General features: G+C 38.7%; 2 protein-coding genes across 5 annotated transcripts; both read right to left on the bottom strand.

The window, feature by feature from the left end:
• Positions 1 to 2,293: 2,293 nt before the first annotated feature.
• larp4aa (La ribonucleoprotein 4Aa) lies at positions 2,294 to 14,774 on the bottom strand. 4 transcript variants are annotated; one of them, XM_084427436.1, is made up of 17 exons: positions 14,197 to 14,774; positions 11,182 to 11,308; positions 9,928 to 10,071; positions 9,672 to 9,762; positions 9,419 to 9,555; positions 9,220 to 9,323; positions 8,992 to 9,102; positions 8,853 to 8,906; positions 8,558 to 8,770; positions 7,797 to 7,900; positions 7,229 to 7,270; positions 4,930 to 5,139; positions 4,745 to 4,796; positions 4,497 to 4,655; positions 3,595 to 3,719; positions 3,310 to 3,502; positions 2,294 to 2,780 (listed from the first exon to the last, which is right to left on the bottom strand). In XM_084427436.1, the coding sequence occupies exons 1-17, from the start codon at positions 14,308 to 14,310 to the stop codon at positions 2,394 to 2,396; spliced, it is 2,367 nt and encodes a 788-aa protein (XP_084283562.1). In that variant the 5' UTR covers positions 14,311 to 14,774; the 3' UTR covers positions 2,294 to 2,393. The 4 variants fall into 4 exon arrangements, with proteins under 4 accessions (XP_084283562.1, XP_084283563.1, XP_084283564.1 ...); XM_084427437.1 differs by having other exon boundaries at positions 9,672 to 9,759; positions 14,197 to 14,772; XM_084427438.1 differs by lacking the exon at positions 7,229 to 7,270.
• A 930-nt stretch (positions 14,775 to 15,704) lies between these two features.
• Positions 15,705 to 24,199, bottom strand: pfkma (phosphofructokinase, muscle a). The gene is made up of 22 exons (XM_084427356.1): positions 24,016 to 24,199; positions 23,148 to 23,221; positions 22,974 to 23,051; positions 22,545 to 22,734; positions 22,254 to 22,419; positions 22,109 to 22,153; positions 21,832 to 21,940; positions 21,186 to 21,281; positions 20,974 to 21,066; positions 20,743 to 20,868; positions 20,369 to 20,433; positions 20,190 to 20,253; positions 19,960 to 20,106; positions 19,767 to 19,837; positions 19,594 to 19,681; positions 18,768 to 18,920; positions 17,569 to 17,733; positions 17,403 to 17,464; positions 17,120 to 17,231; positions 16,919 to 17,018; positions 16,127 to 16,232; positions 15,705 to 16,036 (listed from the first exon to the last, which is right to left on the bottom strand). The coding sequence occupies exons 1-22, from the start codon at positions 24,104 to 24,106 to the stop codon at positions 15,883 to 15,885; spliced, it is 2,355 nt and encodes a 784-aa protein (XP_084283482.1). The 5' UTR covers positions 24,107 to 24,199; the 3' UTR covers positions 15,705 to 15,882.
• Between the last annotated feature and the right edge of the window lie 265 nt (positions 24,200 to 24,464).

Genomic DNA, 24,464 nt, shown 5'->3' with positions numbered 1-24,464 from the left:
TATTTACCGCATTACTAAGCCTCTAGTAAATGCATCAAGTATTTTCTCTGCTGAAATCTCAAAAAAAATATACAAATATGTTAAATCTGTGACTCTCTCCCAATGTTTTTTGTACATATGATAAACTTACAAGGGACAGGGGGGGGTTGCATGGGAGGGGGGGGGACATCAGAATTAAAATAAATTAAAAATCAGTTTTTAAAAGCAATACTTTACATTGAATTGAACAGCAATACTGTATCCTCCTGATTAAACGTTCAAATTACAGCACCAATTCACCACAGCACTTTTTTTTGTAGTGAACGCATCCCTGCTATTCATATTCCCAACTTAGTCACTATCAGGTACCATCTACCAAAGCAACAATTTCTAATCACCCATACACATGCCACCCCATCAAAGTGAACACGCTGGCATTGGCATAGCAATGACGACACTCACATTGACCATGGCAAAGCTATAAGAAACCTTGCAGCAATCATTACAAGAGGATTTTGCACTGATATTGTCATTTATCCAACAGTCAAAACGCTCTGTTTAGGGAAGAAATGTCGTCGTTTAAATAAGGGGTGTGTATTACAATTCATGGAGGACACATTCAGGTGATACCAAGCATCTAACATTCAATTCTCCTTTAAATATCATCTCCTTGAAAATATAAAACGTCATGAAATGACCGAATTGGAAGTTCACATAAATGTGAGACCAGAAACGGATTTAATTTGACAGGAATGAGATGAGACATGTCACCCCTGAGCCAGATAACCCACTCTGGGCATTCATTTCGCACATAAATCATCATAAAAATGATTTCAAAAGAGACCAGTACAGCCGATTTGGGTTTTCGAATGCCCAATAGGTCATAAACACCGGATTTCTTCCACTGAAACAAGGAGGTGATGGTGATGAATGTGCCTTAAGAAACAATCACTTATGTGATTGTTGTATAACAGTGGTAACCATAATTATCATTTTAGAAACACAACGTCAGACCTGCTTGACCTATATCATCATTATGACCAACAGCTCCTTCCAATTAATCAACTCTGAAAATATGATTATGAAAACAGGAAACCTTCTAAATCAGAACCAATTCACTTAATGATCATGATTCTTGACTCTGCCTTGCATTAGCCCAAACCACCATCACCTTGTTGTAAACATAACCTGACTAATTATCAGGATATTTGAGCATGCTCAAAGCAGTCCAGGAAGGAGAATGCACAAAAACAAAACAAATCTGAGATGACACAAAGTTCATGAGTGCCTATGTACCTGACTGTTAAAGTTATCATTCACAGGCTGTTGATTACTCAAACTAACTACAAAACAATGACAAATCACACATAAAATTAAAAAAAAGAAAAAAAGATTCACCCATAAGCAAATCTGTGACATAACAGCATCATAATTGGCAGGCTTTGACTTCATGAAGTGACAGTAGGCTATATATTTGAATCATTAACAAGGCTCCAAAATTGATCGTAAGTAAATCCGAGCGCCCATTACAGAGTTAATCACGAGCTACAGTATGTCACGCAAACTAATGCAAAACTCCAGACCAAAACGCACTGTCAGCCCTAAAGATACTCGCGAAATAATCCACTTTCAAGCACGCGCCACATATTCTACACGGGATCTAAATCCCAGATGAATCGACTCTAAAGCAAACCACATCCTTCCACACACAGGTTCATTTACACGGTCAAACCACCCCAGGGGTCGAGCGCCCATTGTCCTTTAATTGCGAATCAATCAACCGAAAATGAAAGAAAAGAAAGATGAATCATTGCATGTCAAAGTGATATCTTTGTATAGGTACATGACATTGTTTATGCATGTTCCTTTTCTTAGTGCATAAGCTCTTTGCAGACCACCATCAGGGCCACCCAACTGCCCACTTTCACACCTCTCCCGAGCAGGGCTAAGAGAGGCCACCCACCTCTCAAGGAAAAAAATTCACATGGATTTACATTCTGAAGGGACATTGTCAAGTTAGAAGCATAAAATGTTTGTTTTTTTCCTATTTGATGGTGTCCTTCAGCAAGCAACAAATGCTTCCAATTTCTGATGCCCATTTTGCCTGGATACCCCAGTCTGTGCATTGTCACTTCATGAGACTTTTCCTCTGGAAGTGCTCCAGGCAGGAGAGGTGAATACCATTTTAAATTTTGACTTTTATCATATTTCATCTCATTATATATATATATATATATATATATATATATATATATATATATATATATATATATATATATATATATATATATATATATATATATATATATATATATATATATATATATAACACACACGTGTGTGTATGTGTGTGCGTATGTGTATGTACGTGTGTGTGTAAATATTCATACATTAAGCATTTCTGTTCAGAGTCTTTACTTTGGCGATATGGGAGGGATGTTCTGCTCTTTTCCAGTGTGTCTGGAACCTCCCTGGGGTGAGCCGCGATGGCCGAAAGGGGGGCGTCTCTGCTGCTCTCGTAGCTTGAATCCCCCCGTACTGGTTCTGGGGGGTCCATTGCTGCGAGAAAAGCCCTGGGAGTCACGGGCCGGCCGGCCCTCCCTGGCCTTGCAGTTGACCCCCGTTTCCTGAGGCCGATCCGGTTTGCTTGCAGGGCTGGAGGGCTGCTCATCCACCTTGTTGACACGCAGCTCTCTCAAAGGCTGTGCACTTGCATTGTTAGGGCTGGAAGTGGATGCTGGTGGAGGGGGATCTTTAGGTGGTCGCTGACATACTTCAGCGTAACTGAGCTTGCGAGGTTCCTGAAGAGAAGAGAAGAATTAGTAGAAGGTTTCTCACTTAGCATTAGTCTTCAAGTACCGGGAGACGCATTGGATCGGCATTATCAAGGATGGGTTACAGAACTTTAGAAAGCGGTGGCATGTAAAAATGTCTAAAAGACTTAATTGAATCTGTCTCTTTTAGGTTCGAGTAAGCTGGAGGGAGGTTGATGTAATCAAGTATTTAACATTTTTTATTATTTACTAATTACTAATATTTAAGGCTGCCTTAATTTCTTTGCTTTCAAATGTTAAACCAAAGAGGGGGGGTTTTTGTGAGAATCTTTTATTTAGGCCTTGACGTTTTCATTTGAAAAAGCATATTTTTCTCTCCATTTTGGCCTTGCGTCCACACTGAGAAGGTGTTTTTGTCCTGCGTAAAGGGAGCTTTAAGGAATGGGATCTTGAACCTGCATCCCACTGAACAGAGACTAGAATTCAGGAAGACCAAGACACTGACCAGTTGTCCATTCTAACTTTAATTGTCAGCCTGAGGGAAGCTATAACTCACCAGCGCCGGGGTGCTGGAGGGGGCAGTGTTAGATTGAGGGGCTGCAGACGTTGCCGAGCTAGGCTGAAGCTTTGGACCAGGTGCTGTTGGGGCAGGGGTGGGCAGCACGGCTGCGACAGGAGTAGAGGTCACAGGCGTCTCTTTATAGACCGGGGGCTCCACGTTCTCCGGTTTCTTCTCCAGGTGGTTGGAGCTATAGAACACAAGTAGCAAAAAAATTTAATAAAAATCACACACTGATAGAAACAAGTTTTTGTATGCTAGCCATTTGTAACAATCGCTTACCTGGAGGTCACGGGTTCAGGAACGTGAGCAGTCATCTTGGCTACAGGCTGGGCGGGCCTGGAGACAGTCTCCTCTGAGGCTGGGCTTGTGGGACACGCAGCGGACTCTTTGCTTGAATCCTGGTGCTGGAGAGAAACAAAATGACAAGCAATGAACAAAAACAATCTGAGTGGTGTGAAAATTAGGGCTGAATGATTAATTGCATTTGCGATATCACGATATGATAAAACAATATTTTTTAACTGCAAAGGCTGCAATTACACACTGGTCACGTGACAAGCGCAGTCTGCAGAGGAACCATCAACTTGGCACACTATGCATATAGGCCTGGCCTACAGGAAAGAACATTTTATGTTTAATTCAATATTATGTTGGTCATACTATACAATAGGGGTGGGAGAAAAGATTCTCTATCCAACGATTCCGCGCTTAGTTTTTAACCACAGATGCACAATGATGATGTGTTTTAGAAACACCAGTATTCTGCTTGCTTCCAATTCCTCACACACACACACACACACACACATACACACATACATATACCACTCAAACCTTTCATAAAATAATCTTTCATAAAGTTCGGAAAGCTTGAGGCGAATTACAAAGACATTAAGTTTTATTAATAAGGTTAATTAATAAAAAAGTAGCCTAGATCAAGAATTGTTCTGAAATCGGATCATGACTCCCAGGATCGGATCGTGAGGTGCCTTAAGATTCCCACCCCTACTATACACTGATTTATTGCTTGTCTTTGTTGAATAATACGGAAGAAAAGAGCTTAAAAAATAACCGCATATTAAATCTCAATATTGGTAAAAAAAAAAAAAAAAAAAACCCAATTAGATCATTTCCCACATTTGTTCAGCCCTAGTGAAAATGCTATTGTCTTATGCTTAACAAACCTTTTCCCTATTCAGGCCCCGTACGACATCGGAGAGGCGGTTCTCCAGCACAGGCTCCCCCTGCGGACTGACAGAGCAGCCAGGCAGCGGAGGGAAGTTGGAGGCGGCCAGGTCAAATTTGGGGGGCGGTACTTTCACTTGAGACAGGGGAACTGGTCTCTATGCAAACAAATAATAAAAAAAAATTTAAGAGGGCATAAATAGAAAGGGGTCTTAATTGTAAACGGCAACACAAAATTAGAAATTACTGTTGTGCGATCATCGTCTCGCCGCCTTCGAGTGCCTCTGTATGTTGTTCTCCTAAAACAAAAGATTAATCCAATTTACTAAATGTGCAATCTGAATGAATTTAAATGAATGAAACGGTCCACAATAGTTTTTTAGCTAATCTAAACTAAACTGAGCCAAAAGTTTAAAGAAAAAGGTGACAAACCTTCCACGTCCCGCCATGATGCCATCATCAGTTGGATCGTTGGAAGATAGGTGTGAAAAAGATGAGTTGATCTCGGTGGATGACAGCACCGGCCCGCCGCTGGAGGGAGGCTGGGGACTGTGCAGGCCAGACAGTCCATCCACAAGAGCCACCGGGGACACAGTGGAAGAGAGTCCATCATTAGCCCTCGTCTGAGGCTTCACATGGTTCCTACTCGAAAAGCAGAAACAGAACCCTACATGAGATCTGCAGCTGTGTCACCTGTCCATACAAACATTTTTCACTAAACATGTAAAAGCGTGGATGTAGATGACGGTCTTTCAAGTTACGAGCAGCATGCAATGGCTCCAAAACAAAAATGGACAAACTTCTGGCTTTAAAACCAATATACTTCCTCCTGCCAGTGAGCTTACATTAGCATCCAAGCTTACATTAGTTTTACATGTATTTTTTGTTTATTGTCTGCAGTAAACCCACTTCAGGCATTTAAATTAGGGCTGTAAATATCAACATTTATTAGTTAACATTTTTTGTAAGTTTAACATTTAATTTAAATGCAAAATTGCATGCACTACAATTGAATCAAATCACATGTTACTCTGACAGCCCTTAATCTAAAAGTTTCTTTAAATTAATAAGACAGAGACAGAAATGTTTGAACACTGCTTAAGTAGATCATTCAACATTAAAAGCTGTTAGTGTGATGATTTGAGCACCAATATAGTAAAAATACATCTTAAACAAAAATGTTAATGAAATTATGAAAAGTTAATGTGAGTGAAATAGACGCACTAATAAATGAAGGGTAATTCTATTTCTGACCGAAGTTGCATAATATGCATTTTGTGTGACTGAAAGATTGTTTGGATTAGGGCTGCACGATATTGGAAAAAAATTACATTGCGATATTTTTTTTCCCAACGATATATATTGCGAGCCATCAATCCAGACTAAAGTCAATAATTTCACTAATAAGCAAGCTTCATTACAAGTGACAAAAAGGTCACTTAATATTTTATTCCAAAATTAGAACATATTTCTGTCAGAATTCCGTGAACGTTCTACGCAATCCAATGTGGCGGCGCTCTTAACAGATGTTTGTTTGTTCATTAGGCTATAATTCCTCAAAATAAGTAAAAAAAATCGTATTCTCTCTCTCTCTCTCTCTCTCTATGTTTTTGGTGCTGATGCAGTGACGCGTTCATGTAAACGGCACCTAAAAGCTGTCACAAAGAACCAGCAAAAGTAATGATTATGAATATGTAAAATATTGCAATGACACATTTTAATTGTCTATTAATAAACAAGTGTTTTCTGTGTCGGCTTCAAAGATGAAGTTGACGATACTGACTCGCGATCTTCGCAGTAGTGAACGCGCCGGAGAGAAATACACATTTCATACGGATTACATCGTTTTATTTTGTTTTGAATAGTTCTGTTTAAAAGTAGAGATTTCTGTAGATAATAGATATATTTCCTTTTTTGGTGTGTGAGGCGAGTAGGCTACCTTATAGGCTACGCTGAGTTTCGGTTCATGGATGATAGCTTAAGCTCCAGTTCAGGCGCTGGCGCCTCCGTGTCGTGATTATCTATTGTCTGCTATATTTACTTTTTATTTATTAAATCCAGGAAATTGGATAATGAAACACTGATTAAAATTAAGATACAATTAATACAAAACGAAATTCGCTTTAAAGAAAGGCTTTGTGCTTTCTGTTTGAGGTCTCTGTGAAAGTTTTAAAGCAGTCTTTTAGTGCCGCTTTCAGAGCGGTCGCATCCGTTACGGAGAACTGTCACGTAACATTGTTTTTTCTTCAAATGCGAACACGAAAAATAAAAGACAAAATACTTTTTAAAAAAGACAACCATCCACAACTTTATAACACTCCAGGCAAAGTACCTCTTTTTGGTCAACATCCTCCTTTTTGTAGCCAAAATAGTCCCAAATAGCTGATTTTGACTTTCTTTTTGGTATGAAATCATCATTCTCTTAATACACCATGGGTGCTACTACCCTTCACATCGCATGTTCCGGCGATGTGACTATCGTTCATGCGCACATCGCGATGTCGATGTTAAAACAGAATATCGTTCAGCCCTAGTTTGGATTAAGTCGATAATCATTGTAGTGTCGCCCCATTCATTTATTCTTTTCCTTCAACCCTTCCCAAATTGTTTTGTTAGTTAACCAGAATTTTCTGAGCTGAAGAGCTGAACACCAAAGCAGGTAATTTAGCTGTCTGAAGAGGACAATAAGAATGACTTGATGATTGTTGATACATGACATTTGAAGTTGTACCTGAAGGCATTTATTACATTCTTTCTTGAATAGAGTGGAACACTGTGGGAACAGTAAAAAAAATATCCAAGTGATCTACTGTGACTGCCTACATTCTTACACTACAGAAAAGAAATTTGTACTTGAATGAAACTTTCCTACTTCTTGTAACAAATAAAATATGCGAATGCAAATTTTAGATTTCATTTTCCTTTACAATAGAGTGCAACAGTGCCTGGCCACTTTTTTTAGTGACCGTGGTTCCGGAAGTTATTTTTCCATAAATTTTTCCCATAGGGATTTTTAAAAAGTACAACAAAAAAGTATTTGGAATTCCACTACAAAACTTTATTTAGAAAAATAAGAAGATGAAATAATGTGGGTTGATGGGTTCAATAAAATCATACACCATCGATTAACAACCTCATAGCTCACAGTAGGTCTGTCTTTAAAGGTTTATAAAAGTTATCGTTAAAAATTTATGGGATTTTTACTTTCCGGAACCCGGCTATATAGTGAGGTTAGAGCTATAGTGTCAATTAATGCTAAATAAACAGGTAGTAGAATGAAAGGGCCCAACTTAACCTACCGGTTCCTGCTGAAGGGACGGCTGAGGTTTAGAGAATTTGAGCCAGTTTTGTAGTGTCCAGGTGAGCTAAATCCATTAACAAAACCACTGTTGGGAAAAGGTGCCTGTGGAAAACACAGCATGTCACTATCAGTTAAAGTTCTAAAGTTTTAAAAGTTCCTAATTTTGTTCTGGAGGTCTCCTACAATGTTTATTAGCATCTAAGGTCAAAAAATGCTTCAATTGTCTCATAATATACATTGCACATCATCTCATTTCTCAAAGAGTCTAAAACGGTTTGTTTGAAGATTCTAAACCCCTCCTTTTCACGAGCATACTCTGCTCTGATTGGTCAGACAGGCAAGTCAGTTGTGATTGGTCTACAGCTTACAGTGCGTGTCAGAAACAAAACGCTTATTACCATATCTGAATTTCAGCTCCGGAGGGTTCCTCTGTGCTTTATAAATAGACGAACCATAGACTAGAATTATGCAAATTGGTTACATGGGTATGTAACAGGAAGTGAGAGTGGAATGGCTGACGGGACAACTCATTTCGGCAGTTCAGAATCAATTCTTTCTTTTATGAGACAACTTTATTTGCTGTGCACTTTGATCTTTAAAACTTAGCAGACCTTTTAGATTCACAAACAGCTATAGAATACACACTACATGAAAGGGTATATTCGAAAAAGCATAATAGGGCTACTTTAAATTATTAAAGTCTAAAAATTATTGGCTTATTGTATCAGGTGTATCCTTAGTCAAAATACCAAGTCTTACCAGGGGAGTCTCAAAGTATGGAGTAGGAGATGGCGTCCAAGTAGGAGGTACTATGCCGTAGAGTGGGTACTGCTGCTGGGGGCTGTAAACAGGCTGCATGAAGAGCGGGGAGCTATACTGCGACTGAGTGTGAGATTGCTGAGGATACACACTACAGTCCAGGTTTCGATAACCATTCTTCGCAAAGAATGTGTTGATGGCTTTTATTCTGGCCTAAGAATAGGAAATGCAAAAAGTAAGAACCCATCTGATATGTAAACGAATGTAATGCCACACATTTTAGTATAGAACTTGCCATGATTGGTTTTCCCTGAAAAGTCTTCACTTCTTCCCTTAAATATCTGTATGCCTGGATGGAGGCAAAACCCCCAATTAGTTTAAAATCCAAGGGCAAGCAATTAATTGCATCTCCAAATCATAATGGAAATTCATACCTGTTGAGCGTCTGTATCTGATTGGAATGTAATGTACCAGTTGTTGTTGTGTGCAAACTCCACACTTATTACCTTGGGACAGTTGTCATTCTTAAACAAGGCTTCCACTTCCTGGTGAGAAAAACAAACAAACAAACACACATACATACATTTATGAGCGGATCCAATAATATCCAAAATAACCCAAGCGATCCCATTTCATGATATAATTATTACTCTTTTTTTTACCTCAACAGGTGTTGTTTCAGGGACTTCTCGCAAAATGATAATGCAACGCTTGTGATTTGGCCGCACTTTTTCCCCTTTTTCATCGACTTGGACCATAGGAGATGCTGTGGGCGGTCAGAGCAATATTAATTGTGTACTTTGACTAAATAAATGAAAAATTAATTCGAGCATAGATGTAAAATGCAAAACAGGCACGTACATCTCAGGACATCCAAGATGAGGTCCATGTCAGTTGTGAGGACCTTGATTCCTTCCATGCTGGCAATAGTCCAAATGGGGACAAACTGGTCACTGTCCATTTGAGATATTAGGTAAAGATCCTTAGATAAGTTCTCCCTGTGGGATGAAAGAGGAGCATCAGTAAACGCAGCTGATGGGAGAAGAGTGGCTGTAAACTTTTACTTATTTGCATTAAATTGAAAGCTTACGTCGCACTACAGGCCTGCACTTACCTGGAGAAGCAGAACTCCAATTCTTTTTTGAGAGACTCACGCAAAGTCTCTTCAGAGACGGGCTGTTCCTCAGGGAGCTTGGATTCCACTGCTTGGAAACAATGTACGTAAACATTAAAGGTAAGTGTGTGGCACGTGCTTACTAACTGAAAACACCAATAATAGATAACAGTGATGGAATTAGGCTATTTATCTTGCTAACATGTGCATTGATTGATGTGAACTATCATATTTCACAATTATGAACATCACTTACCATTAGTTGCTGTAGTGCGCTCACAAACCGGGAAGCTTTGGTCAGGGGGGTCCATACCATTCACCACACCTACTACAGTACTAGAGGTGCTGTTGTCCTCGAGAGCAGAGAAGCCAGACGTGTACTGTTTACCTACAGAGGTATCTAAGTGAATGCAGAAACAAAAATGACAAAGACAAATCAAAATACATCATTTTTTTTTATGCATGAATGAATACAAATAAATACATTTATATATTTACATCTCTGTCATTTGTTTTTGCAACCTTTGTAGGATAGGATGTCAAAAAAAAAAAAAAAAAAAATCTGCTAATCAGTAGCAGTTAAATGTTTTGACGCTACCGTTCAAATACTTGGCTAGTAATACTTTTACTCAGCAAGGATGCATTTAATTGGTCAAATGACCACAACGACATTTATAATGTTAGAAAATATTTAGATTTTAAAGCTGTTCCTCTGCACTATAGCAGCCTTGGTGAGCAGAGAAGACATTTTTCAAAAATCTTTCCAAAAAAATGAAATAATTAAACTGAATGGAGCGGAATTAAGAATAAAGTAAAAAGGCTAATTATCTATAACCTTTTATCTCCCAGAACTAGCCGTCTTAACAAAAAAGAAACCTACAGATTATGCATAACAAATATGGTTAGCACATATGGCCAGCAGCCATATCACCCTGTAGCCCAAGACTGGTTGCCCACTGAAGCTAAGCATGGTTGAGCCTGGTCAGTACCTGGATGGGAGACCTTCTGGGAAAACCAGGTTGCTGCTGGAAAAGGTGTTAGTGAGGACAGCAGGGGGTGTTCACCCTGTGGTCTGTGTGGGTCCTAACGCCCCAGTAAAGTGACGGGGACACTATAGTGAGACGTTAAACCGAGGTCCTCACTCTCTGTGGTAACAACAAATCCCAGGATGTCTTTTGAAAGAGTAGGGGTGTAACCCCGGCATCCTGGCCACATTTGCCCAGTGGCCTCAGTCCATCATGGCCTCCTAATCATCCCAATATATATACTAATTGGCTTCATAACTGTCTCCTCTCCACCAATAAGCTGGTGGGCGTTCTGGCGCACTATGGCTGCCGTCGCATCATCCAGGTGGATGCTGCAAATTGGTGGTGGTTGAGGAGATTCCCCCTTCTATGTAAAGCGCTTTCAGTGCCGAGAAAAGCGCTATATAAATGTAATGAATTATTTATAAATTATTATATGCACAGTGATTATTATTAAGATTAAGAATGTTTGGAAATATACTTGCCTTCAGTCGTATTGTTCTGGGACCAGGGGGAGGCCACAGTGCCATCCACAGGAGCTTCATTTTGTGTTGCAGGAATCTCCTGCCACACCTTGGCATTAGGGTTCAGACCAGCTCCTTTAGCAGTGACCTAGTACAATAGAAGGAAATGCAATGAAATCATTAAACTGGAAGATTTGTTTTAAAATCTTCAGGAGACATTTTATAATACAAGCATGTTTAGAGAATATTGACATCCCTCATTCAAAGGCCCTGATAACTGATTTTATAACATTTTTAGGTCTCTTTCTAATAGACATGACATGTAAAACGCTTCCTGTGTCGTTCCCATGACACTGAGGTTTGTTTACATGTCTTGAGTGACACTAAGAGCAATGACAGACAAGCCAACTTAACCAGAGTTTCCTTGACACCACATCACTTACCCTCAAAAGCAACCTAAAATGCCCATAGAAAAAGCCAAATGCTTAACCAGACATGAGAGATGGTACTTCAGTCAATGATAATAATTTGAAAATGTTACATTTTCCATATACCATAACACAGAAAATGGGACCTTGTTTCTCACAGATATGAATATTGTGCTGGGATTTCTCTTTGCAGCAAATCAAGCAAATCTTTCTCCTCTCAAAAAAAGCACAGAAATGTAATCTACTTGGTCCTGGAGAAATACAAATATTTTTAAACTTCAGCAAATGTAAAAGAAAAGATGTTAGTGGTATGTTTTGCTGAGAGAATGGACTAAACTACATCCTCATTCACCACCTTCAGTCAATACATACACACACAAAGGCAGCACAAGGTGAGCAGAAGCACACAGACGCAAGTCTACAACACATGAGCGGCCAAAACTACCGTTTTACCCATTGGTCACAAGGCCTGTCAATAAAGACAGATTCAGTTTCTGCAAAAGAGCTTGAATCTTTCTCTGCCAGTCCATCCTGCTTGTCAGACAGGGAAAGATTGACCATTTCATTCAAACCTGACAGCACCATTTCATCCTAACAACAGACGGCTTTCACAATAAGAGCTGATATCTAGTACAACAGCACAATGGCGAGAGTGATTTTGCTATTATATAACAGTTCAATAAATAATTAATATTAAGTAACTTGCATTTTAGACAGAACCTGGCCAGATAGTCTGTAGAATTCTTCTCCAATTTCCACCTACAAAAAAAAAAAAAGCTAAAGAATTTAGTTTTATGTCACAAAGCTGGTCTAGAACAGCATATGTGAGAAAAGCAGAGCGTTTCTGCTCCAGCTCCACTCCGAGTTTTACAATTTTCACTCCCCCCACACACACGAGTGATCTCGAAGCGACAGAAAACACTGTTGTAATAACAGGTCATTAACATTTTTCATTCTATTTTAACACACTGTGGAAAAACAAACTTTAAAAAGACCTGAAACACAAAACTGTTAAAAAAAAAAAAGAATTATTTGTTAACAGACTCCCCTTCAAACTAAAATATCATTAATTTAAGTGAATCTAAAGTCCTCCCACTTAAAAGGAAGATACTGAAGCAGGTGAAATGTAAAAGGTTCCCATGTGTACATTTATTGCACGTTTAATATTTTGGCTACAAATTGTGCATCCAAAATAATTCATACCTAATCATTTCACATGGCCACGGGGGCGCCATTGGGAACAGCCACCTGCTTCCTAAAGCTCATCCTCCACATAAACTATCAAAAACAGCTGTTACGCTTTGTTCGCCTGTAACACAAACAACACTAAAAGATCCTCTAGGATTCTAGGATTAAGTGTTTCTGGAGGATGTCAGCCAGAAGACGACATCATTTTGGCCGAAAGCAGTCTTTACTGTCATTCTCTGAAAAACTCAGTTGCTACGGGTCCTCGCAACCTGAAGTGAAGGACATGTTTGGTATATTTAAGAGAAGGACGTCGGCTCACAACTATTCAAGCTGAAACAAATATTTGCTACTTATTACTCAGAAAACCATATCACCTTCCCAAGCCAATGTTATAAACGTTATTTGGAGTTCGTCTGTTCTAGTGGGTTTTAACTCCGTGTGAGCTCACGTGTGTCATATGACTGCGTGAATAAGCTTATGAAAGCAGGCCCCAGAATGAATGTCGCCGAATTACAGCGGGGTTTACTGGGGAATTTGACTAAAATCAGTGTCCTTAAGCCAAAGTGAATTGAGTTATAACTAACAAACGTCTAATATGTGAACATTCGCTAGCATGTGGGCTAATTTAACCGGTTCCTCATGTCATGCTCGAATGCCTTAAAGGGCCAGTTCACCCAAAAATGTAAATTCTGTCGTGTCCCTATAATACAAACAACCAACCTTTACCAAGGAATTAAGTTTACTGTCATATCAGCTTGCTATTTCATGACAGATACAGAAACAAGCAGCACAATGTCATAAAAGGTTGTTAAAAAAAACTCAGTAGAACATTTTGTATAAACAACTCTATAAAAGATGAATGAAAAGATGAAATGCGTCTGTGCTAAAAAAAAAAAATTGTTTTCTGGGTCCATCTTAGAAAACAAATCCTTCTATTGGTTAGGATGTGAGGCACTGACAGCCTCAGTCTCTATGTACTTGCGTTGCACCTTTTTTTTCAATGGAAGCGAATAGTGAATGCTGCTGTCATTCTGCCTAACATCTCATTTTGTGTTCATAAGGGTTTTGACCAACACGATGGTGAGGAAGTTACGTTTTTTGGGCGAACTGTCGTATTTGTGTGCGACAGAGCAATCTTAATACCACAAACATGATGCAAAGTTCAGCCGCAGATTAGAAATGTCTTTTGTAAGCGGGCCAACTCAGAGATTAATGAATCATCCTTTCAATTGACAACAAGAAGCGTCTTCAACAACATGGCCAGCTTGCAATTTAGGTGATGTCAAGCTTGCAAGCTGTGTGAACCGACCGATGGCCTTATATAGCGAGCGATCATACTTCCTATGACCCTATTTTTAAGAAGGGCAACGGCCAGAGACCGATCGTCCTGTTGGGGAGGGGTGATGAGGCCCCGACTCACCATGACGCCTGAGTCTCCCCCGGTCCCGGGTGTGATCTCGTCCTCCCCACGGGTTTTGGGTCCCGGCTCAGCCTCCTCCTGCAGCTGCGGCTCTCCGCCCTGGTCTGAACTCATCGGCCGCTCCTGGCTCACCGCGCCTCCGTCGTTCTCTCCCTGCCCCCCTCGGCTCACCCTTTTTGCTGATCGAGTAGTTCTTTAATACACCAGGATACGCACAGATGACGGTCCGGTTAAATAAGATGAATTTATTGAGTGCTCGGTAATGAAAGCTCAGAGTGCGAGCTGGCTGGCTGGCTAGCTACCGAATGAGCTAGTTCTCCTGCTAACTAGCTGACTAGCTATCAATGCAGCGACAAATACGGCTCAGGCTCCGACGTTTGGCAACCGATGGGTGAAAATGACAGCGCAAGCGCCGAAAATAGCGAATTCGCTCCAAACGCGCCTTCCTCGCGATTTACACAAACTCCAGTGCCATAGGGCACATTCCTAAATGGGCGACCGAAGCGGACACAGGGGACACGCACCTTATTAATGAGTAGGCAGACATTAACACAGTCCGCCACCGTCCCACACTCCTCTGCGACCTCTTGATATCCTCTGAAGCTGATCTGCTCAGCTTCCGGTTGGAGCAATGGCTGACTGCAGGCTGTCTGCCAAAATAAAAGTATTTTTCTTAATAAAAGTTTCATTTCACAACAGTCCCACGTTTTCTTGTTTACTTCTTTTATACGTAGTCTATTATTATTATTATTTTATTTGATAGTCAATATTCTGTCATCATTTACTCAGTTTCATCTTATTTCAAACTCATCACTTTCTTCTGTGGAACACAAAAGATGTTTGGCAGAATCACTGACAGCCTCAGTTCAATTTTATGACATTTATTTCTACGCAATAAAAGTAACCGATGAGAGAGGGTGACTGGGATCATTTAAATGCCATTAGAATAGTATAATTTTATTCAGATATATTGATAGACATTCTTGCTTCTTCCCATCAAAATACAGAGGTGCTTCAACAGGCAAACACTAATCAATCAAAGGCTCTTCGATCAGAAAAAAATGTAGGCCTGAAGTTTAATAGTGTAAAGGAGCATTTCATCTGAGGATGAAAATGAATAAACATACTGATGTAATAAAGCAGATCAAAGATAACCTATTCATGACTGACATCTGGTGGTGAACATAGTTCTTTGACTGGAGACTTGTGGGAAAGTTTCTTTGTTATATAGGAGTCTCCAAAATTTAAATTTACACTATATACTCCTTTAGTCAGTTTTGGTATCAGATGAAATAGTACGTTATGGTTTTAGATGTTCATACTTATATTACTTATAAACATATTTATAAATAACACAAAATAAAATGTTGGTTTGCATGTTTGTTTGTATACTCATTGAAGGTTTACTAGACTAGAAAAATGCATGTTACTACATGCTGTTGGTATACTGACATTTAAATCCCTTCTTAAATTAAAATATAGATACATATATATAAAAGAAAACCAAGGGCATTTGATAATAAGAGTATTTTATTTTGCATATTGCAATACAGTATTTCCATAAATACTATAAATACAAACAAAATGAAAGAATAATACACAGACATGATCACCCATCATTTCACACGATTGTTAAAATGCTCTGTGTAGTCAGTCACATCTGTCTGTCCTCATTTTTGCTTATGATTACTTTTTGAGGGTCACGTGCACTGGATGCTTCTTGCTTATGACATGCTCCATACTAGCATGTTCAGAGGTGTCCAGACTAATCTTGTACTTGGCCAAGATCTTCATAATAGGCCTCAGCTTCAACCACCACTGGCTCTTTGGAATACGGTGTCTGAGCGAAAGAGATAAGAAATTAATTAGTGGGGTCACAAACTTCTGAATGTTATGCATTTAAATGCACGTGATAAAGGAAGATTCTTACTCGAAATCTGTCTGTTCTTTCAATTCAGCCAGAGGCTGAAACACAAGTCCTCTCTTCCTCATACCCAACACGCACGCAGAGTCTGGGGTGTTAGCAAAGATTCGCCCTGTACAGACAGACAAATCAGAAATACATGTTTTGTTTAAAGGGCTAATGTACAGCCAGCCGGTCATTGTTACGAAATAATAAATAATAATTGAATAAAAATGAATATTACTTTGCGACTGACTGACTGACTGACTTAACATTATAACATGGCTTCTGACCAAATAAATACATACGTGGACATGAAATATTGATTTGAGAAGAAATAATTTTAGAATCGATCATCGGTCAGTAAGATTTTTAAATGTTTTTGAAAGAAGTATCCTATGCTCACTAATGCTGCATTTATTTGACCAAAAATACAGCAAAAACAGTACTATTTTTAAATATTTTGCTAAGTAGAAAATTCAAAAGAAAAGCATTTATTTGAACATTATAAATGTTTTTACTGTCACAATTTAATGCATCCTTGCTTGATAAAAGTTTTTTTATTTTTTACTTATGAGTCATAGTGTATATTATATTAAATTTGTCCATTCAACTGTACAAAAAGATTGGCCAAATCAACAAAAATAACACGACAATTGCAACAATTTTGCAATAATATTAATGGTGCATTTGTATGAAACAAGAGAGCGATGTGATACAAGCAACATGAATGTAGCAGTGGTTTCCAGCAGACTGATTTACAGCTTTGCCACGGACGACAGCAAATATAAGGAAATATCAAACTGCATTATTTCTCACCATGTCTGTAACAATCCTTTAATTTCTCAGTCAGCCAGAGAACAGCCTTAGCACCCATCTTGGTAGCAAAGTTTCTGTCAAAAGGTGTCGGGGTGCCACCCTATAAAAAGAACGAATGTGAGACAAAATACTTAAAAACAACTGCTAATAAATGTGCATTCTTAATACGTATTAAAATAAACAGGGCTTATTACATCTAACCTGCTGCATATGGCCGAGGACATTCTTACGGCAGTCGAAAACACCCTTTCCCTCCTCTGAATACAGGTTGAAGATGAAATCAGTGGTGTAATTGGAATTGCAGTTTTCATTTCTACAAGACATGTTCATTTAAAGGTTTATTTTGACAATTCATGTTCTACTATTATTTGCTGAAGTAACCGATGCATGATGAAGATGCTGTTTTTAGTTATTCCTTTAAGGGGTCTCACCTCAAAGGTAAAAACAAACTAAAACAGTCTTCATATTACGAATACTGACAAACCTGAGAATTAGGCCTCTCTTAACAGTGGTCTTCATCTTCTCAACAAGATGTTCCACATTTCCCTGTAAACATGAATTATTTGGAGAAATTCAAACTGAACAGTTCCGTTTTGAGTGATTTGATTAAGTCCATTTTCTTTGCTATTTGTTCCGAGTTGCTTGTTTACCTCTAAGTCACGAATGCCAAATTTCTCTTCATATATATAAGCAGCATCAGCACCTGCAGAGAGACCAGACATGGTGGCCAGGTAGCCGCAGTATCCTCCCATAGTCTCAATGATGAACACACGGCGCTTGGTTCCTGCAGCCGACTGCTTGATCCTGTCACAGGTCTACAGAGGCCTCATGTGAGGACACTACAGAATAACCATATACTGGGGATGCACCAGTATTACACTTCTGGCTGAAACTAATAAGCTGATAATTATTTTTCATGTTAAGTTCAATAGCCGATAAATTATCGTTTTGTTGAAATAAATTAAAGATAAAATGCTTCAGGCAAGACACCTCAGGTGAATAGGGTAAATATTTAACTAATAGATATCACCATAGTTTTCCTAGTAGATCGATCACAGTACATTAGGACAATTGTTTTACAAGTTTTCTTAAATGTTGGTTAAATATGCAAATGAGGCACAATTTTGCATAAACGTCCAGAACTGAAATCTGAACAATGGATAAAGCCAGGTTACAAATTTGTTTCGTTTTGTTGACATTAGAGTTAAGGGTTTTTACATTGGAGATTTTGGATTTCTCTTTTCATCACTCAAGAAAGCTGTCAACAGCCATGTTTTTAGGAATAAAATGTTACAAATATATCAGGTGAATGATATATTGACAAATCCCTCTGTAAAAACCTTCAGATTATAGATAGAAATCAAACTGTAAAGTTTGGTTTATGTAAGGGCTACTGAAGTGCATGAGAAAAAACTCATTTTGAGAAATGCGCAAAGTTTTGCCATTGAAAATAAAGGCGCAAATAGATAGCGTAATAAAATAAACACTTAATTGTGTATTTTGGGTGTTTTCTTTTTCACTAGTCTGAAAGAAGACAAGTTGTAGAAGCAAAATAGCCCAAATTCTCAACAAAAAAACCCCAATGGTTTTGCCTGTAGTGTCTTGCCATCAAGTCCATTGAGGCATCACAGCCTTATAATGTACATTATGTAAAATAGATATTCATTTTGAGATTTGCTAAAGATTACATTTAAGTAAAAACAAAACATTGAAATAAATAAATACATAACTAAATATATATATTTTTAAATGAACAAATGAATTTAAAATATTGGCTGATAATCAGTATGGTACTGATATATACTGTGCATCCCTAAAATGTGGACAGCGTGTGTGCTGTATCTCTAACCGTGGTAATGGTGTTAAGGGCGGTGTCGGCTCCGATGCTGAAGTCTGAGCCAGGCACATTGTTAGATACAGTAGCAGGAATGATCACCATGGGAATACACAGTTCTTCATACTTCTCTCTGCCTTGAACCATCTCTAGTCCACCCGAATATGCCTGAAAACGGGAATGTGAAGACTGCAGTTTTAAAGGGATAGTTCACCCAAAAATTTAAATTCTGTCATGAATTACTCACCCTCATGGCGTTTCAAACCCGCAAGACTTTCGTTCGTCTTTGGAACACAAATGAAGGTCGTTTTTAACAATATCTGAGGAAATTATGTCCCTCCATTGACAGCTACGCAACTACCCCTTTGATGCTTCAAAAAGTTTGAATTTAGGCTTTTATTCACATATAAACATTCATCCGCTCACATCAGTTGTGGTAAACGGAAGCTCAAGCATGTCCGCTTGACGTGCAAGAACCAATGAGGTTTATTCTCGTGTTACGCAGAACATTTGATCTTCCGCAAGAACCAGTGAAGTTTGTTCTCGCGTGTCAAGCAGGTTCTGTTGAGCTTCTGTTTATGTTCGCTGATCAATGTTTATATGTGAATTCATATGGATTTAAAGCGTCAAAGTGTCAGTTGCGTAGGCTGTCAATAGAGAGTACAGAAAGCTCTCAGATTTCATCACAAAGATCTTCATTTGTGGTCCGAAGCTGAACGAAAGTCTTAGGACTGACATGAGGGTGAGTTATAAATAACTGAAGTTTCATTAACCCTAACCCTATAATGTGGCCTAAACAAAATGTGGACAGAATAGGACATGGACATATTTTATCACTTGCCTCGAAACCCCCAATGATGATCAGAGCGTGAATATTGTACTTGGCAATATTCAAACTGATTTCCTCCATGTACTTTCCGGGTAACACTCTGCATTAACAGAATATGAAATACTTTCAGGAATTGCAGAACTATAAATGATGTAAAGTGAAAAATAATCTAAAGTGATCAGTACCTTTTGGTTCCCAAATCAGATCCACCTTTGCCTGTCCAGTCTCCAACAGTGTTCCAAGTGATTGGCTCAATCTAAACATTATGTTAGACAGAATATTGAATTGAAAAACAGAATTGTTATACTATCATATAGTTTGAACAATATTGGCAATCCCAAACTTTGAAACGCTGCTCGATTCGTTGATGTTGCTTACCTTTCCCTGAGCCAGACCCTCAAAGCCATCATGAACCGCCAGCATGTTGTGACCCTGGATGAGTCCGATCCTGACGGCTGCACGTACTGCTGCATTCATGCCAGCGCAGGGGGCGCCCACGTTTAAAATAGCCACATTAATGCTACCCTGGCCAACAAAATAAAGAAACACATGATTAAAAATGAGAATAAAAAGATAAGAAATGAGAATAAATGAATGAATCTCCTCACCTTTGTCTCCGGGGGGCGCACATGAGCTAAGAGTTTATATGTGTTCCAGTTATTCTCAAAACTCCTGCAAACCAATCACTGAATACTATTACAATACAAGTTTATAATGCTACTACTACTACTACTACTACTAATAATAATAAAACAAGAGAGCAAAAGAGACATTTCTGAACGTATACCTTCCCCTGAGTTTTATAGCATCGTCAAATCGTCCCTCTTTCATTGCAACAGTGACATCCTTGGTCTATATTTTGAAGAAAAAGAAAAAAAATTCTATACACTCTTAGGAGAAAAGGTTCTATATAGAGCCTTAAAAGAGTTCTGTCAGGTGCTTTAGATATAAAAACTTTTTAGGGGTTACCATCATGGGATCATTTTATGGATTTAGTTTTAATGCATTATTATAAATGTTTTAATTCATTAAAATTGTTAATTACTTTGTACAAATTAAACAGTTCGTAAACATCACTAAAAAAATTTTGTGTAGAAAATTTCAAGTAGAAAGTCATGAAATTATTATAAATATTTTTTAAAAATGTATGCGTATACACACCACTTGCACACACTCCATCAGGGGGAGTCTGACAGCCTGGTTTCCAGAGAGACTGACCACACAGGCAGGAGTTTCTGGAGTAGCTTCTAGCAGAGCCATTACAGCCTCCACACCCATCCTACTGCCCTGATATACAACAAACATGCACATACTCATACGAAATACAAAAAGGGTGGAATATAAAAAAGGAAAATTGAGAAAATGTGAAGGAGTGAAGAGGGAGGGACTCACTAGCACCCTGTCAAAAGCTGAGGGGGTGCCACCTCTCTGCACATGTCCAAGGATAGTGGCACGAGTATCAAAGCCCAGCCTCTTTGACACCAGCTGAACGAGAGAACAGAAAAACATAATCAAAGTGCACTTATAGACAGCAGTTACATCACTATGCTAGAGCATCTCTTTCAAGAGCATGTGTAGAATGGTCAGTTAAGGAGTTAAGTTACATCTTTCAGCTGGTCACAGGTGATTGGCTCCCCTTTTTTATTGATCGCTCCCTCAGCCACAATGATCACATTTAGACGAGAACCTGCATTTCTGGTCTGTTTGAGGAGAGATACAATTATGAATCAATGCAAAGTCCCCTTAAGTCTGTATATAAAGTATTTGATTATTATCAGTACTGTGTTTTATGTAACATGTAACAAGATAATAATAGATATTGTAAGAAAATCTTGAATTAAACAATTTTTAATGCCCTATAGGAAAAAAAACTTGTTTTTATCTTGATTTAACCACAAACCTTACAACATTTAGTTAGTTTTATGCTTTAAAAATTGATAACTGATAAAAATAATACAATTAAATTAAATAAAACTTTTTCAGTTTTGCTTTTCCAGTAGATTTACACTATACCGTTCAAAGGTTCAGGGTCAGTACAATTTCTTTTAAAGAAATTAATAATTTTATTCAGTAAGGAAGCATTAAATTAAATCAAACGTGACAATAAAGACATTTAAATAAAAAATAACAGACTTTTTTCAAAAACTTTAAGTAGTCTAACCAATCCCAAATGGTTAAATATGTCAAGGATGTTTAACTATGTGACTGACAATTATATAATTTTTGTGTGTGTTGTCATCTATTGCTTACCTCAGTTAGTCTTCTGCACAAGTGCTCCTCCCACCCGTCATCTGGGGGCATCTCAGGAATAAACACCCAGTCAGCACCGCATGCAAGAGCAGTAACTAGAGCAAGGTAACTGAAACAGACACACACACATAATTAAATGTGAGATTCCAGCATCTAAACCCTTTGATCTGGGTGTAAGGGGGTCTGGTTTTGCTCTGGGTTTGGGTCTTAGAGGGTCTGCCGCACATAAGCTGACTTCAGTGTATAAGCAAACACACATACACAAGCACATTCTTACCCACAGTGTCTTCCCATGACCTCCAGGATAAAAGCACGTTGGTGGCTGTGGGTGAGAGCAGAGTTCAAAATCACAATTTAGCAACAAATGTCTAAACAAAAAAACAGTGATTGCTGATATTTGTTCAGTTACACATATTTGTGACCTTTGTGCTGTTGTGGTGATACTGTCCACCACCTCAACGATGCGATGTAGGGCAGAGTCTGTGCCGATGGTCATGTCCGTTCCGCAGAAGTCATTGTCGATAGAGCCGACCATACCCACAATATTCAGATGAGATGAAGCCTTGGCCTCTTCCTTGGTGATCTTACCTGTGCGCAGAGGGACAATTCAGTTTAATCAGAATTAGGGATTCCAGCCTTCAAGCAATAAAACAAATGTGCACAGGCTATGTTTACACGATTTATTAGTACCTTCAGCACAGATCGTTCATTACCTTTGCTGATTAGATCTTTCAGCAAGTCATTCCACTCAGTACGAAATATGTTGGCACCGGTCAAACTGCCATCGCCACCAATTACACAGAGATTAGTGATGCCCCGCTTGACGAGATTGCAGGCAGCCTTCAAACGCCCATCCCTAGCCTGGAAATCCATACAGCGGGCACTGCCAATGACTGTGCCACCCTTCAGACACAGAAAGAATTCAGACAATCAGGATACTACACAAAGAATAGTGCAAATGAAAGAAAAACTCAATTTGGATGTTATCTTATCACCATAAATGACATCTTTAATGAGCATATATTCTTTCAGCATATTTTTTTTCATTTAGCAAATGAGTAGTGTTGTAATGTATTCGAATTTAACTTAAAATCCTAGTATAGGAATAATAAACTGAATGTCATCTGAAAGTACAGGCTCACCAGCTGTAGCATCATGGACACACTCTCCCATGTAGCAGGACGGATGTTATCCCCTCCGTCAACCAATCCCTGATAGCCCTACAAACAGCGAACAGACATGAAATGTAACAACATTGTTAACTGATATGATTGGCATCTACACGTTTGTTTTTATTCTTATGAAGTTCAATATACCTCATGGACAAAGAAGACTTTGGCTCCAGTGTAAAGACCAACCCTGACAGTGGCCCTCACAGCTGCATTCATCCCTGCAATAGACAAGAAAACCTCTCTGTTCTCATATAATAATCATATATTTAACTGTAGAGATACAAGAAGCTACATAGGGCTGCAGGGAAAGTAAAGAGAGATACCTCTTGACATTTCATTCCACAGGTTGAGGAATTATGCAAGTGTCTGAGGTAACTTAATTCTGTGAACTCAACAGTAAAGCTCAAGGTGTTTTAGAAAAAAAACGTCTCTAGTTTCAACAGTGAGCAGCTGTGGAACAGCCTGCTACTCTCCATAACCTCATGTCATTTCACAAAAAGGTCACTGGAGATAAATTTAGCCTTCAATTATGGAAATAGGTAGACAGGGTACAAGAGCGACAGGGTTCAAGAGCTAGAGGCTAAAGCTAAAGGCTACAAGAGCATTGACATGTTTGGACCAGACTTGAGCAAATCAAAATACTACAGATGATTTATGTTTGTTAGTACATTTTGTGCTTTTGCTCTGCTTCAGAAAATGTATTTAACTTTTATGGCATTTTATTTTATTTTATATAAATATTCTTTTTTTGTGGCATTTATTCAATTCAGTACAATTCTTGTTATATTCAATTCCTCGCCATAGATTATATATGTATAGAAAATGTCTATAAAAATAGTAATAACTTTACCATATCTGATCAGAGGCGGAAACCCTCTTTGCATTAGGTATACTACAAGCATACTAAGCAAACATACATATTATGATCTAATTATCCACGCAGGAATGTGTTTTACCACCCTCTTGGAAACCACCATATATCAAAAAATCTAAGAGGCAGATCATTACTTACCCTGGGCATCACCCCCTGACGTCAGTACAGCAATGGCCCGACCGACCCCCATGTTTGTCGGGTCCACCACAGCTGTGTTTATGTTTGACATGGTCCAGGAATTCCAGAAATTGGTGGCTAAGGGAATTGGAAAAGGAGGCAAATGAAAGACGTGCTAGCACCGTCTCTCAAAGCAAGGGGCTCCAGAAGGAAGGGTTTTATAGGACAGTATTCCAGTAAGTTGTGCCCACCCCCTGGATTTCATTTCACAAATACCGCAGTCACACACCCCCTGATTCAGCTAAATATAAAGTATCAACTTGAATTACACAGCAAAGGTTGCATGCTCAATAAATAAAAGTTCTTTTATCATCAAGTTTACCATGTCTCAATGTTACATAGTCTTAATGTTATGTTTTATTTGAGTATTTATTTATAATAGATTATTTAAATGTGGCTTGACTAAAAAC

The sequence above is a fragment of the Rutilus rutilus genome, assembly GCF_951802725.1.
Source record: "Rutilus rutilus genome assembly, chromosome: 13".
NCBI lineage: Eukaryota > Metazoa > Chordata > Actinopteri > Cypriniformes > Leuciscidae > Rutilus > Rutilus rutilus.
This window is presented reverse-complemented; position numbering and strand designations above follow the sequence as displayed.

Bases quoted from the DNA above. Each gene is read 5' to 3' on its own strand.
- larp4aa (XM_084427436.1), bottom strand. From the start codon at position 14,310: ATGAGTTCAGACCAGGGCGGAGAGCCGCAGCTGCAGGAGGAGGCTGAG. The intron at 11,309-14,196 runs GTGAGTCGGGGC...CTATTGTACTAG, and splicing joins GGGGAGACTCAGGCGTCATG to GTCACTGCTAAAGGAGCTGG. The intron at 7,271-7,796 runs GTAGGTTAAGTT...CTGTTCCCACAG, and splicing joins CGTCCCTTCAGCAGGAACCG to TGTTCCACTCTATTCAAGAA.
- pfkma (XM_084427356.1), bottom strand. From the start codon at position 24,106: ATGTCAAACATAAACACAGCTGTGGTGGACCCGACAAACATGGGGGTC. The intron at 17,734-18,767 runs GTTAGAGATACA...AGGCCTCTGTAG, and splicing joins CCCTTAACACCATTACCACG to ACCTGTGACAGGATCAAGCA. The intron at 17,019-17,119 runs GTTAGATGTAAT...TTCTTTTTATAG, and splicing joins TCCTCGGCCATATGCAGCAG to GGTGGCACCCCGACACCTTT.